The 14,603-nt window shown below is 47.0% G+C and overlaps 1 protein-coding gene across 2 annotated transcripts in view; it reads right to left on the reverse strand.

Annotated features, from left to right (window-relative positions):
• LOC134083293 (complement C4-B-like) overlaps nucleotides 1-14,271 on the reverse strand; it is a 28,918-nt gene extending 14,647 nt beyond the window's left edge. Inside the window, exons 1-20 of one of the 2 annotated variants that reach the window (XM_062539554.1) lie at nucleotides 14,114-14,271; nucleotides 13,820-14,015; nucleotides 13,399-13,576; nucleotides 13,234-13,304; nucleotides 13,059-13,147; nucleotides 12,720-12,802; nucleotides 12,305-12,392; nucleotides 12,038-12,176; nucleotides 11,815-11,944; nucleotides 11,565-11,677; nucleotides 11,152-11,313; nucleotides 2,488-2,658; nucleotides 2,112-2,297; nucleotides 1,692-1,844; nucleotides 1,467-1,596; nucleotides 1,295-1,366; nucleotides 824-1,033; nucleotides 477-573; nucleotides 323-393; nucleotides 52-191 (exon numbers count right to left, since the gene is read on the reverse strand). In XM_062539554.1, coding sequence (XP_062395538.1) covers nucleotides 52-191; nucleotides 323-393; nucleotides 477-573; nucleotides 824-1,033; nucleotides 1,295-1,366; nucleotides 1,467-1,596; nucleotides 1,692-1,844; nucleotides 2,112-2,297; nucleotides 2,488-2,658; nucleotides 11,152-11,313; nucleotides 11,565-11,677; nucleotides 11,815-11,944; nucleotides 12,038-12,176; nucleotides 12,305-12,392; nucleotides 12,720-12,802; nucleotides 13,059-13,147; nucleotides 13,234-13,304; nucleotides 13,399-13,576; nucleotides 13,820-14,015; nucleotides 14,114-14,178 — 2,544 coding nt within the window. In that variant the 5' untranslated portion in view covers nucleotides 14,179-14,271. Of the gene's footprint in view, nucleotides 1-51; nucleotides 192-322; nucleotides 394-476; nucleotides 589-823; nucleotides 1,034-1,294; nucleotides 1,367-1,466; nucleotides 1,597-1,691; nucleotides 1,845-2,111; nucleotides 2,298-2,487; nucleotides 2,659-11,151; nucleotides 11,314-11,564; nucleotides 11,678-11,814; nucleotides 11,945-12,037; nucleotides 12,177-12,304; nucleotides 12,393-12,719; nucleotides 12,803-13,058; nucleotides 13,148-13,233; nucleotides 13,305-13,398; nucleotides 13,577-13,819; nucleotides 14,016-14,113 lie in introns of both variants that reach the window. The other variant, XM_062539553.1, reaches the window with a different exon arrangement.
• Nucleotides 14,272-14,603: the final 332 nt, after the last annotated feature.

Consider the following 14,603-nt stretch of genomic DNA (forward strand, 5'->3'; position numbering starts at 1 on the left):
GTGTTAATCAAAAACAGACATGAAAGCGTAAAGAGGTATGGCACAATGTACTTCTCTAGGCGTCTCTCCATAGTTGTAAACAATCACTGGGATGGACAACTGTTCAAAACGCTTCACTGAGTAAGGCAATCTCAAAGAAAGAAAGACTTCCTTGAAAACTGTGATATCCAAAGGTTCTGCTACACAGATACCTATAAATGTAATGAACAAACAATAAAGTAAACATTTAGAATATGTGCTATTGTAATACCATCTGAGGCATACTACATAATATGTGTACATTATACACTGAGACAGTACAGTAGACCGTGTGTGATGTTACCGTTGCTTTGAGAAAGACTGATGGACTGAATTTCCCATGTTGTGATAGAATCTGGCATCGTCAAATCGTATCTAAGAAACAGACGAGGCCAAGTCAGAGCATGACAGCACAGTATATAGCATTGACCAATGTTAATGTAAGGTGACTAACTTACTCTCTATTTTTATCCACAGGTATTTCAACAAAACCAAAACTTGGAGGAAAGTAATGGCGAATCGTTTGCACCTCATTATCAAAGAAATCCTCAATGTCTTCAACACTAGCAGCTGTGAAAAAAATATATATATGAATAGAAATCATTAAATGTACAGGGCCGCGTTTCCCAGATTCGTTGGGAAGTGCTAAGAACTTCTTAGAATCGCTCTAAGAACGTTCTAAGAACGCTCCTAAGAAGTTCTTAGCACTTCAGAGCTTCTTAACGGATCTGGGAAACGCGGCCCTGATCAGCAGTGAGTTTTGCATTGTTCACTACTGTGTTTCAGGCAGTCACACTGCTCATACTTCTGCCAACTCCTTTGCGCTTGTCTTCCTGTATCTTCTGCTCCCTGAGCCTTTTCCCCTCACGGCAGCAGTCAAGGAAGGCCTCCACACAGTCCTCTGCGTGCCTCAGTTCAACCCTCTTGGCACGCTCCTCGCAGGACATCTTCATGGGGATTTGCACCAACCCACTGTGGCAGCATTTCTGCAGCCTCTTGTCGCTGTAGCGCTGTTCTACAAATCAGGGAAAGGTGAGAGAAATCGTTAATGATTCAAATGGGAATCATTCAGAAATGGACTGCTGTAAATAGGAAATAAAGCTGTAGCTTACAGAGTATCCACAAACGTCTACAAACGGTCTGTCCTGTGTACAATCAGTTCATTTATTTAATAGAAAATCAAAGCAGATTGGTTGAGGCCAATATGGTTTCTTTCATCTCTTGGCATCGATACAACCAGAAGTACTGTATGTTTCTGGTTAGGCTTAGAGAGTACCTCTATCTGACATTTTCATCTGCAGGTCCAGGGAACGTCTGTGTCGCCAGAATCCTGATTCACAGCTGAACCCTGAGGAATATAGCAGACAACAATGGTTCTTCTCGATCACACCTCTGGGATGGAATATTCTTCCTCACAGAAATGGTCAGTGTGTAGTCAGTAATCCTACCCTTCCTCGTCTGAGATTTCATGCTGCTGCTGGAGATGAAGGAGAGCCCAGCCTGATTGAAGACTGTAGCTGTGTCTGAACCTCCACCATACGAGCATCCCAAGTCATAGGACTGCATAGAGGAAAACACCTTCCCACAAGACAAGGTCCATTTAACATTTAAACTTACTGCAGTGTGCGTTACAGTACAGAGCCATGTCAGATATCATCTCTCAAAAGAACTACCTGTTTGGGAGTGAGTTTATTGGGTGAATTCAGGCCATAGATGGCTTTGTCAACACCCAGCAGGGCTACAGTAGCCTTTTGGTTCCCGAGATCAATCTTCACTTTGGTAGATCTACCTGGTTCTGCCTTTCGTCCACTGTGAGACAATGACATCTGAAGATGCCAAAAGAATAGTAATATTAGTAACTACTAACTAGCCATTATTAATAGTAATATTAAGAAAAAGCCATCTAACCATAGCTTATCTGGAAAACATTATTAACACCACAATCATGTAACAAAAATGTTCAAATATCAAAGAGGAGTAATATGCAAACCAAGTAAATGGAGGAAAACATTTCAATAAGCCCATGAATTACCCTCATTCACCCATATTGACATTAACATACTATGCATGCAGTATCAAAATGCTTTACACACCGTTCCTTTGCATACATCTTCAACGTCCACCCATATAGAGTTTGATATTATATCACCATTGCTGTGGTAAAAGTAGCCAACGAGACGAAATGATGGGACCATGTCATGGCTGACAAATATCTGTGCCTGCGTTAACGCAGTGGCCCTCACTGAGCCCCAATGTCTGAGTTCTCCTTTGCTGAAAATCTGGAACACCACAAACAGACCTGTTCTCAGATGCCACCGCAATGCCCTCTATGGGCAAGATATAAGCAGCAATGCATTGCCTTCTGAGCAGCTCTGCAATGCCTTCAATGAACAGCATGCCATGAGCACAGAATGGACCATTAGGTATAGTCCCTCCTTATAAAGCCACCATATATTTGCACCCACTCACCAAATAGTAGAAAAAGCCATCTACTGGGTCTGCATTGACAGCTCTGAGCTGAAACTTGACTGGGTCTCCAATCTTCACAACCTTGCTTACTGGACTGAGATATAGGAAACTGTTACTGGGAGAGGAGGCAGCCACCACCTTCTTCTCATGAGTTGTGCCCTCGACAGTAACCTGGCACAACAGACAGAGGCATGTTATGTGCATTTCAACTGAAATACTGTACTTACAGAGATTTTATTAGTAGCCTATATCATTATTGTTCAAATATTTAAGACCATTAACTCTTTGAATGCCGCACTGTTTTTGGAAGCCGCACTGTTTTTGGAAGCTATGTCCCAGAGTGCCAGCAAGCTAGATCATTTTTGACTATTTTTGTAGAGCCACAGCGTATTCTATGTTATAGTTATGGACACATACTATGGCTCATTTGAAAGGTGAGACTGCTCTCAGTGGGTTAAAACCGTTTATTTCTACGTGTCTCCATTCCTGAGAAATCCCAAGCTAAACAGTGGCTGGTTTTCATCAAAATCCCTATTTGTCTTCTAGAAACGGAGATATAAGCCGCTTGAAGACAGACATACCATTTCCGCAATGTTCACAGACTTTTTACGGAAGGGGCTTTTTTTGTTGTTGTGCTGTCTGAATTCATATGACTGCACTCACTGACTCTGGCGCCCGGCGCAACTTTGACAGCACTTAGCTAGCCCAATGCATTCATTAGGATCCAAACAGAGATGAAGTTAGAAGCGACCAAACACCTCCATGTTTTCCCTATTAAAATACAGTTACACGAGTAGTCACACGACCAAGTATGAGACAAAATAAAACGAAAGTTACATATGTAACTACGGTTCTATGAATCCTGGATGACCGCCAGAGGCGGTGCTTCAAGCACTGAATGACACATCTCGCGCATGCGTAGTTCGAGTGTTTATACCAACAAAGTCACACGTGACCCCTGATGACCCCGGAGAAACCATATGTTCCGGTGTCATCAGAGGATCTGTTCCTACAGAATCTTCTCGCGAGTACACAAGGATTCTGAGTGACAGAACGCTCTGGCGGTCATCCAGGATTCATAGAACCGTAGTTACATACGTAACTTTTGTTCTATTTCATCCTTACTGACCGCCAGAGGCGGTGCTTCAAGCACTGGATGACTCATACCAAAAAAGTCACGAGGAATCTAAAACACACCTCAGTGAGATGAACCCGCAGAGTCTGGCAACAGGACCACACCTAACGGATGGGGAGCAGCAACATTCACCCGGTAAAACCAAAGTCTTTTTAAAGCAAGTCACGTCACTCGGCAGCCATATTGGCCATGGGGTCGGGCAGCGACTTTGACCGGAACAAGACCAGGCTCTATCTAAATGAATGGGGAGAGAGCTGGATGTCCGTGTTCCGAGGTGTAAGAGACATAAAAATCACATGTTTGAAATCGCGATGAAAATCTGACTAAAATCGCTGAAAAGGTTTGATGGTTTTGTATCAAATTAACGCTTTAAAAGCCTTTTTCTTACTGGTAATTTTGGACTGCGCATGCTCTGTTCTTCACGACGCAGCTTTCAAAAAGCGTGACCGCCAAGGATCGGCCAAATGATTGGAGCAACGGCACTGGAAGAGGCGGGACGTGCAAACCATAGCCAACCGGTGTAAACAACCGCCATCTTTCGCGTTACGAAGTTACCCCATGCTTTTCAATGGGCGATTTTTCCAGTGCAGTGTCTCCTCATATATAGTGTCTCTGGTAAAACCTGGAGAAGGTACTCGGCGATGCCCATGATGCTGCCCCACAGATGTCCTCCAGGGGCACGCCGCGCAAGGCTGCCCACGATGTTGAAACCGCCCTGGTAGAGTGGCACCGCACCCCTGATGGCGGGGGGTGACCACCTCCTTTATACGCCTGGGTAATGGCATCCACCACCCAATGAGACAGCCGCTGCCTGGAGAGGGCACAGCCCCTTCTAGGACCACCATAGCAAAGGAAGAGCTGGTCCGACTGCCTGATACTGGCAGTCGCGGCTACATAGGCTCTCAGAGCCCGCACAGGACACAACGGTTGTAACCTGTCCTCCCCCTCTGGGGGAACAAATTGTGCCAGGTGGATAGGACTGTTGAGGTTCGATGATGACAGAACCTTCGGAAGAAAAGCTGAGTTCGGCCACAGGGAAACCCCTGAGCCATCTGAGTTCCACCTCATGCATGAGTCGCTCACAGACAGAGCATGAAGCTCGCCGACACGTTTCGCTGACGTAATGGCGAGGAGAAAGGCAGCTTTAGCAGAGACCCACTTCAGCTCCGCCTGAGCCAGGGGTTCAAAGGGAGGCAAACACAGAGCATCGAGCACCAAGTGCAAATCCCAGGCTGGGGCACGGCGTACTCGTGGGGGGCGCAACCGCCACGCACCCTTCAAGAAAGGGACACAAGTCTGTGGCAGCCCACCGTGCCATTATCCACCCAAACATGTCGAGAGGAAATGGCCGCCACGTACACCCTCAGAGTAGCGGGGGACCGGCCGCCATCAAGGAGTGACTGGAGGAACTCCAAAATCTTTGGAAGGGAACAATGCACAGGGTCCTCACCCCTGTCCAAACACCATGCAGTAAACAGCTGCCGCCTATACTCATACTGTGCCCGGGTAGAAGGCGCCCTCGCATTCAGTATGGTATTGCATACACCATTCGAACACTCAGTCAGCAGCGGGTCGGGCCCTGCAGTGGCCAGACCCACAGCTGCAGGCAGAGAGGGTCGGGATGCCAGATCTGACCCTGTAACTGAGACAGGAGATCTCTCCTGTCGGGAAGGTGCCATGGTGAACCGCTGCAGAGCTTGTGCAGCAGTGGAAACCACGTTCTCCCTGGCCAAAAGGGGGCTACCAACAGCAGCCTGTGATCCTGCTGGAGGACCCTCTGTGGCGTCGGTAAAATCAGAGGGATCGGCGGAAACGCGTAGAGGAGAACTTCCGGCCAATCGTGGGCGAGAGCATTCTGGCCCAGAGGACTGCTCTCCTCTGTCCAGGAGAACCAGAGGGGGCAATGGGTCGACTCGAAAAAAGGTCCACCATTGCCCTGCCGAACATGCCCCAGATATTGAGAACTACCTCTGGATGAAGCCGCCACTCCCCCGGCGGAGGCTTGCAACGGGAGAGTAAGTCTGCCGCCTGAATCCGGTCCCCAGGCAAATACATCGCCCTCAAGCTGGCCAGGCGTGGAGCCGCCCACAGCAGGAGGTCCCGGGATGCTTGTAGTAGCTGGGCAGACCTGGTGCCACCTTGGTGGTTTATGTGAGAGACGGTCGAGACATTGTCGGACCGCACAAGCACATGTCGGCCTCCCAGGAGAGGAAGAAACGCTTGCAATGCCCTGTGCACAGCCCGCAGCTCCAGAACATTGATATGTTGTGAGTGGTCTCGTGCAGACCACAGCCCCTGAGCAGTCCGGTTCTGCCACACAGCACCCCACCCTGAGAGGGAGGCATCTGTTGTGACCGTCTCCCGACGGGATGCAATGGAACCCATGGGCATACCCTGGAGGAGAACTGAACGCTCCCTCCACGGGGCCAGAACAAGAAGGCAACGGTGTGACACCTTGAGTCTCCTGTGCCGGTGCCTCTGGGGATCCAGACGAAAGCTGAGCAACCACCTCTGGAGGGGACGCAACGACAGCAGTCCTAAAGGAACCACTGCAGCAGCAGCTGTCAGTTTTCCCAGGATGCGCAAGAACTCCACATAATGAAACAGCCTGCCCTCCCGAAACAGGAGGAGGCGGCAGAGGATGTCGTCCACCCGCCGTGGCGACGGGCAAGCCTTCATGGTGACCGCATTGAGAGTCACCCCGAGAAAAACTGTGCTCTGTGATGGAACCAGGCAACTCTTTGTGAAATTCACCCTGAGGCCCAAGTGGGCCACGTGGGAGAGAAGACACGTTGTGTCCAGGGCCACCTGAGACTGGGACGGCGCACAGATGAGCCAGTCGTCCAGATATGGCAAGATCTTCATGCCCCGCGACTGCAGGTGCGAGAGGGCTGCCGTTACACACCTGGTGAACACCCGTGGGGAAAGGGAGAGACCAAATGGGAGCACCCGGAACTGGAAATGACGCCCTTGAAAAGCGAACCGCAGAAACTGCCGATGGTGTGGCGCTATAGGGACATGAAAGTAGGCGTCCTTCAGGTCCACTGATGTAAACCATTCCCCTCTGGCAACGGTACGCAGAACCTCTGCAGTGGTCAGCATATGGAACCTGAAGACCTTCAGGAACCGGTTGAGGCCCCTCAGGTCGAGGATAGGGCGGAGTCCACCATCTTTCTTTGCTACAAGAAAGTAAGTCGAGTAGAACCCCCCGGGTTGCAAAAGGGGATCTACTGGCTCGATGGCACCCTTGTCCAGGAGGGCGGACAACTCCTGGGCAAGGGCTTGGGCTTTTGCCGGGTCGCGTATGATGGTAATCTTGACCCGGCCATGGTTTGGGGGCCGGCGTCGGAACTGAAGTTTGTACCCGTGGGTCAAGGTGGAAAGCACCCACGGGTCCCTGGTGGAAGCAGCCCAGTAGCTGAGCTGCTGCTGGGAAAAACAGCCGACGGCCGGCCCCGGGGCCTCAGCGCCGGGCCCCCCGGCCTCTAAAGGCTCCAGGGGTACGACGGGCAGCATGGGGTCGCCCAGAGGGCTGTTGCTCAGGTGCCCGAAAAGTCTGTGCCTGCTGCTGAGCAGGCTGTGGATGTGGGCGCTGAGACCTGGGGTAGCCCCTGGGGTAGCCCCTGGGGTAAGCCTGTGGACGAGAGCTGCGCTGTGGGGCAGCTGGAGGACCTCTAGGCCTGCTAGGAGGAGGCACACTTCTTTGAAGCCCAGACAGCTGCTGGCGAGTCCTTCCAGCTTGGACCGTGCGCTCAAGAGCTTCCAGAGCTGCGGAACCAAACAGCTCCCCCGGTTCCACCGGAACACTGCGGAGGGTTCTCCTGCAGGCCTCAGTGAGGGGAGATTGCGCCAGCCAAACCTGCCGGCGAGCCTGAACAAGAGTAGACATTACTCGCCCCAACTCTCTAGACATTAAAGCAAAGGCCTGAAGGGAAGCATCGCTGAAGCTGTGGATGGAAGCATCCAGTTCAGCCTCCTGTAGGGATGCTGACAGGGCAAGCAGGAGGTGGGACATGGAATTACCCATGCGTGCCATGCGAGCCGCTGCATCATAGGCCTTTGACAGCAAGTCATCAGTAACCCGACACTGGGGACGAGGACACCTTGCATCCTGTCTCAGAGCCTCATCGGGTGATACAATCAAAGCCGCTATGGTCGGCTCAACTACGGGCATGCGGTCCAAGCCAAACTTGGACGCATCCTGCATAGCTGCCAGGGTTCGGCCATCAGATGTTGCATGAGAGAGGGCTCTAGAATCCCTCCAGCATGCCTGTAACTCCCTCAGATATTCCTCTGATGGAGGTACAGTAAAGTGAACGGGGGCTGGGACACGCCTGAAGAAAGCACTGGCTGGAGCCGGCTGAGCCTGTGGCACGTCCAACTGCAGACGGGCTAGGGCCATGCGAATGGTGGCCCCCATTGAGCAGTCCTCAATACTACCAGCAGTACCACCAGATCCATGGGCCGACGATCGGGAGCCGACCGCAGAGGGATGGGAGGATCCATCCAACTGGAGCACGTCTGGTGCATAGTCATGAAACTGGGCAGCCGACGCTGCCATAGAAAGCACATCCTCCTCCGAAACCAAGGAGGCTGTGGGAGTAGCAACAGAACCTGATTGCCCCGCTCCAGTCCCAGATTGGAAGGCCAGGAGGAGGGACTTCATGTTGTCAAGCTCCACTGTTAATTGGTCCACCTTGGTGGCAAGCCCAGACACTCTAGCCTTCTTCCCGGAAGTGGGGCCTGAGGTCTCAGCAGCCCGTCGTCTAGATGGACCAGCCCGTGCAGGAACCAGTCGCTGGGCTGGGGTCAACTGTCCAGGAGATGAAGCAGGGCCTAACAGCTGCTCCACCTCAGTCAGCCTAACCCTCACTGCCCAAGGCATGATACCACAGTTCATGCAGGTGTCGTCAGAAAGACCCTCCCTAAGATGCTCGAGGCCAAGGCAAGGTGTGTAACATAGATCATGGCCATCCTCAAGCTGCAGGGGAGCCATACAGGCCGAGCAGGAGTGGCTGCCATCCATACTGACGACCGGCAAAGCGACAGAAACTGGGAGAGGGAGCGAAAGCACAACCTTCACCAATAAATGTTGCGAAAACAACAGCGACAGAAAACTGGGAGAGGGAGCGAAAGCACAACCTTCACCAATAAATGTTGCAAAAAAACAACAGCGACAGAAACTGGGAGAGGGAGCGGAAGCACAACCTTCACCAATAAATGTTGCAAAAACAAGGAGTCAGCACCGCCATATATAGCCTGTAGCCTATATATAGTTTTTTTTATATATATATATATATATATTATTATATTATTATTATCGTTATTATTATTAATTAATTAATGTAATTGCTCAGTAGAAGCCAAATAATAACCTCTATCCACATAGAGTAGCATCAACAATGAAACAGGCACAACCGAGTTGGCACGAAAACAGCAAAGCGCAGTCAAAGCAAAAGACGCTGACGACAGTCAACTAAAAGAACGCAACGTTAGAAAAGAGTAAACGGGCATGCAATGATTAATTACAATACCTAGCTCCAATCTACGATACAATAGCCTACTTACCGCAAGCACACCAATCCACGATACAGTACTTACCGCAAGCACACCTTAGTTAGCTTCCAACAAAATAATAACGCAGGTTACCAATGCCGGGAGAGGGAGCGAAAACACAGCCTTCACCAACAAACGTAACAACAAGCTGACTCACATAATATAGGTTGCACAATGACGGGGAAAGGAGCGAAAACGCTGCACCGACACAAGTAAACAACCAATAACAAAACGTAACCAGCCAAGGAAGACACAAAATAGCCAACAAACCTCTCGGTGGGAGTTCGTTGCAGCATCTGAAGGGCGAGCAGCCCGCAGCTCCGAAAATTAAATTTCCACGAGGCCACCAGCAACGAACGAACAATGAAAATAGCTTTTAGATCCTTAGCACTACACTCACGAACCTACGATGCGAGAAGATGAAAAGGAACAGATCCTCTGATGACACCGGAACATATGGTTTCTCCGGGGTCATCAGGGGTCACGTGTGACTTTGTTGGTATAAACACTCGAACTACGCATGCGCGAGATGTATCGATGGCTGCGGCCAATTTCAAACTTTTTTGGCTGAAGTAGCTAGCCTAGCACGGGCCATTGAAATGAATGGGGGCGGGACTTAGTCCCTCTCTCCAGTTCTTATAATAGCCGTGTTCAAGTTCAACTCCAAATGACCTTTTGCAGCAACGAGAGCTGCCGGTGGCAGCAGGGGCGGGGATGCAAACGCTGCTATGAAGTTGTACACTCTCTACTTCCCGTAGTGTACACTTGGCTAGACTTGACCATGTGACGAATCACGAGGCACGGACCCGCACGGACTCTTGTGGATATGGGGAGGCATCTAAACACCTGCACACACGTCAGGGATGTAAAAGCCAATTAGGGCAAAGACCTGACGTCATGAAGGCAGGGTCTAGGCTCCGCTGCTCTCCGCAGTACCTCCAGACCGGCTGCTCTTTTGCGGAGCAGCCGCCTGGCCACGCCTTGCTCCCGCGATAAGTTGAGGCCATGTGATACCGACTGCCGAGTCGAAAACACGCCCATCTAGACCATCATGGACAGATTTTTAACCACGTGCATCTTGTGCTGCGCAGTTTTTGTGCTGCGCAGCCAACTTGAACGCGCCTATTCAGTGCTTGAAGCACCGCCTCTGGCGGTCAGTAAGGATGAAATAGAATGTGGTGCATTTGTAAGCAGGTAAGAGGGATAGCTATATTGTGTGGCGCAGTAATATCCTCACTCTTGCACTTTCAGTTTCTCTTTGGAGTGAGGGTATTACTGCGCAGAGTCTAAGTGCTCCCAATGTTATTCCGCCACACAATATACTGTAGCTATCCCTTTTGCCTGCTTAGAAATGCACCACGTTTTATTTTGTCTCACCATACTTGGTCGTGTGACTACTCGTGTAACTGTATTTTAATATGGAAAACATGGAGGTGTTTGGTCGCTTCTAACTTCATCTCTGTTTGGATCCTAATGAATGCATTGGGCTAGCTAAATGCTATCAAAGTTGCGTTGCGCGCCAGAGCCAGTGAGTGCACGCATGAAATGTGAGAGGTATCAACTCGTCTTAATTAAAGGGACACTTCACCGATTAGCATTAAGCTTCGTATCTTTAGAAAACCAGGCATGTTTTTGAATGGTCGTGCATCATTCCCTCAGTTTGCCTTGAGATGGGAGAAATACCGATTTCAATGAAACCCATGAATAGGACTTCCTGCTTTCAATGATGTAAAATGATGATTTTTACATCATTGAAAGCAGGAAGTCCAACATTGAAGTCCGTATTTCTCCCATCTCAAGGCAAACTGTGGGAATGATGCACGACCATTCAAAGACATCACTGGTTTTCTAAAGATACAAAGCTTAATGCTAATCGGTGAAGTGTCCCTTTAAGGGAATAACATAGTTTAATATGAAAAAACGGTAAAGTATTCCGGTCGCTGATATTCTGAACCAACAAATAAGTTACTTACTTTAATAGTTAAGGAATTTGTTCCTCTCGGTATGTTAAAAGTACAATACACAACTCCGTCATTATTACTTTCTTTGTCACATTGTTTCTCTTGGGATTCTGCCACTTCAATCTGCACATGGATCATAGCTACTGGAGAGCCATTTGGAAGCCGGACAACAACCTTTCCAAAACAAAAACATCAGTAAAAAAGATTAACATGGTTCAATGCTCAGTTAAGGCCACTAAAGCATGGGTTTCTTCCATCAAAGAATATACTGAAATCCCATATTTTAGCTGTATATGAATACATCTTTACTAAATGTTTCAAGCCAATGTGCTATCATTAGGCTATATTCATTTTTAGTCAAAATACATTGACTGAATTTATTTCAACACAAATGTTGCTCACTAATAATAGGAACTTTTCCTTACAGCTGGATCAAAGGGCAGCACAGGGATGAAGTGGGAGCTGACCCGTGACAGGTCCACCAAGTATGGGTGAAGAACAATGGGAAGAGTCGCCTCCGCCTCCTGGAGCTCCCCACCTCAAGCAGCACCACAGAAATCAGGTGGAACATCAAAACACTACACAAGGAACTAGAAAGCAAAATCAATCTATTCTAACAAATATACAATACATTCAAGGAATACCAAAAATAAAAAACATACTCTCTTTACTAACTTTTTATATCAGTGACTGTGACAGCGATATAAAGCTTTGCCTCTTTTTCAGCCAGTTGATGTGTTGATGTGTTCATTCGCTTGATGAATTCCTCAAAGTTGGTTATCATAAGCGCTTTCCCATTCTTAATCTGAAACAAGATGCCAGGAGCCAAGAGATTGGTTGATTTTACTTCAACTCATGATTTCACTGAACCAAATGTTGAGCATGATCAGTCTTTTACCGTTCCTGTCTGCTCCATGCCCCTGATGAAGTTGATTTCTTTCTGTCCATCTTTCTTTTCTTTTGAGCCTTCTTCTCCTCGGACTTTCAATCCAAATCGGGAGTGGAAAGCTCCGTCCACAGGCTCCCCATAAGAATACCTTGAAGAACACAAATCATGAGTCATGATTTACACTGCTCAACGATTTACACTGTACTACCTGAAATGTAAAATAGTTTAAAGTGTCATCAGTAATATTATCATTTTGACCAATGTAACTCATCTTACTTAGCCTCAATGGAAAAAAAGAAGTTCTCAGAGTTGGCCAGGTAGAAGTTTCTCTCTGGTTTAATGGATGCAACAAAGCTGGGAAGAACTGAATAGAAACATTGAAATGAATAAAGCAAGAGAAGGTAATGCATTTTCCCATTCAGTTTACTTGAAACCTTTAGGCATAACTCTTGAAAGTATTCGAAATGATCACCTGTCCTTTGGTGTATAGAGTATATTGCACAACATAACAAAGCATTGCAAATATAAAAGAAAATGAGACCTTCTCTAGACCATCAGTACTCTGTGTGGCAGATCGTTTAATTGTGGTTCTCTCTCACAACGCAGTTAATTTCTGTAGGTGTTTAAAAAGACAACAAATTGGATGCGATGTCTGTATCACAGTGCAATGAGAGTAGCAGTTCCGTCTTACCAAACTTCTGGACCTTAAATTCTCGAGTAGCAGCATTTTTCTCATCCCCTTCATAGTGTGCAATAATCCTCCATATTCCAGGTCTAGGGTTAAGGAATGAATTCATTACAATGAATGTGTGTGATAATCAAGTGCTGACAGATGCTCATGTTTAACTGGAGCAAGTGGAACAGCAGTATAATGTGAGGCCATTGTAAATAACATTAGATTAGATTAAACTTTATTGTCATTGTGCAGAGTAAAAGTACGGAGACAACAATGCATTGTGCTTCTAACTAGAACTGAAAAAAAACCCCCAGAAAAGAACAAGGTTTTGAACGTGTAATTTAGTACTCTTACTCTGAAACATCAGGGATGTCAAAGTCCTTTGAAATTATTCCAGTTGTCGATTTTACTGTATAATGCTTAATTTGATTTCCTCCAGCATTCTGTGGAAGAAGTGTATTTATAGGAAAACATCAACACATAAAAACAGCCAATAAATATCAGAGAGATTAGTTTCAGGTTTACTTACAATTATAGACACAAAAAGATTCTCTTCCTGAGGCCTCATTGCATGGTCTAGTGTGAATATTCTGTATTTTACTGTAATAAAGGATATCAGAGGACATAATATGTTTTTGGTCTACATTACTTAAAATGATTGTTTTAATATTTTTCACAGTGTTGCTTTTTTTACCTTTCTGAGTGGGGTTATAGATGGGCTGATCTGTTTGGATGAAGATATAACCTTTATGTTTGGACACCAGCACCCTGGTGCTCTCCCTTGTTTTACCTTGAATTTCACACACCAGCAGTAGATAAGGTGGCTCTGCATTCAATGATGAGGGTTTATCCGTTGAGGGTTTATTCTTCACCTGTCAGGAAAAACAGTTTAGAAATGTCCTCTGAATGTTTAGCTCAAAAACGTGAGTAATATCTCTGGTAAAAAGGTTTTCAGATTACAGGAATATTTTAGATTGATTGTATCAATAAGTAAACACTTCATAAATATAATATGTTCTCCATAAAACATGTACTTTCATACAACAACACATATAGATCATTTTGTACTTGTTGACATGAACATATTTGTGACTGTTGATACAATCTGGTGGTACCTCAAGCTCAGCAGTCTTGGTTTTCCCTTCATCCCCACTGTTAAATACAACCTGTTCCCTTTTAGACATCAGCTCTCTAGTAATCTCATCCTCTAAGTAGAGAGTGACAGGCTTGTTGAAGAGTGTTTGGCCGAGCTGCACAGACACACGCTCCTTTACTCCCACATGGAACACACTGGGAGCCATCACAAGGAACCTCACAACAGACAGCGCAAGAAAGCATTAGCAACAGGAAACTTACCAACATAACGATGGAAAAGCGGGCACTCCTTTGAGTATGCTCTTGACACCTACCTATCACAGGTGACAAGTTGTGTAGTCCACAAAAGGTTGAAAAGCAAAAAGACAGCAGAGCTCATCGTGGTCGGAGATGTGTGCTCTGTCTGCAGAAGTATTCCTTCTTCTAACTCCTGCCTTCAGTAACTGCAGAAGAGCCTTCTCTGCTTTTATCATTGGCAGATTTCTCAACTCCTACCATTAACAGCTCAAAACCTAAATTCCATTATCAGTGTGTGGTCATTGACCAGGCTGACCCCATGTACCGTCCTAAGTCACGTGATTTACAGAAAGCCTGGGTTTCGTTTAGGGGAGGGCTGTTTGCAAAACACGCTTTGTCAAGTTGGTGCTTTTATGCCAATTCCTCCTGAACTTTCATCCATAATCATGTTTTGCCAATATGTCAATGAGCTAGTTAATAAATCTTTTTTTACAACGCATTAATTAAGCATGTGTAAACTATCATGACAAATGCTTACCTTACACTATAAAAATGTTTCAAGGAGCT

This window comes from Sardina pilchardus, chromosome 6 (assembly GCF_963854185.1).
Source record: "Sardina pilchardus chromosome 6, fSarPil1.1, whole genome shotgun sequence".
Taxonomy (NCBI): Eukaryota; Metazoa; Chordata; class Actinopteri; order Clupeiformes; family Clupeidae; genus Sardina; species Sardina pilchardus.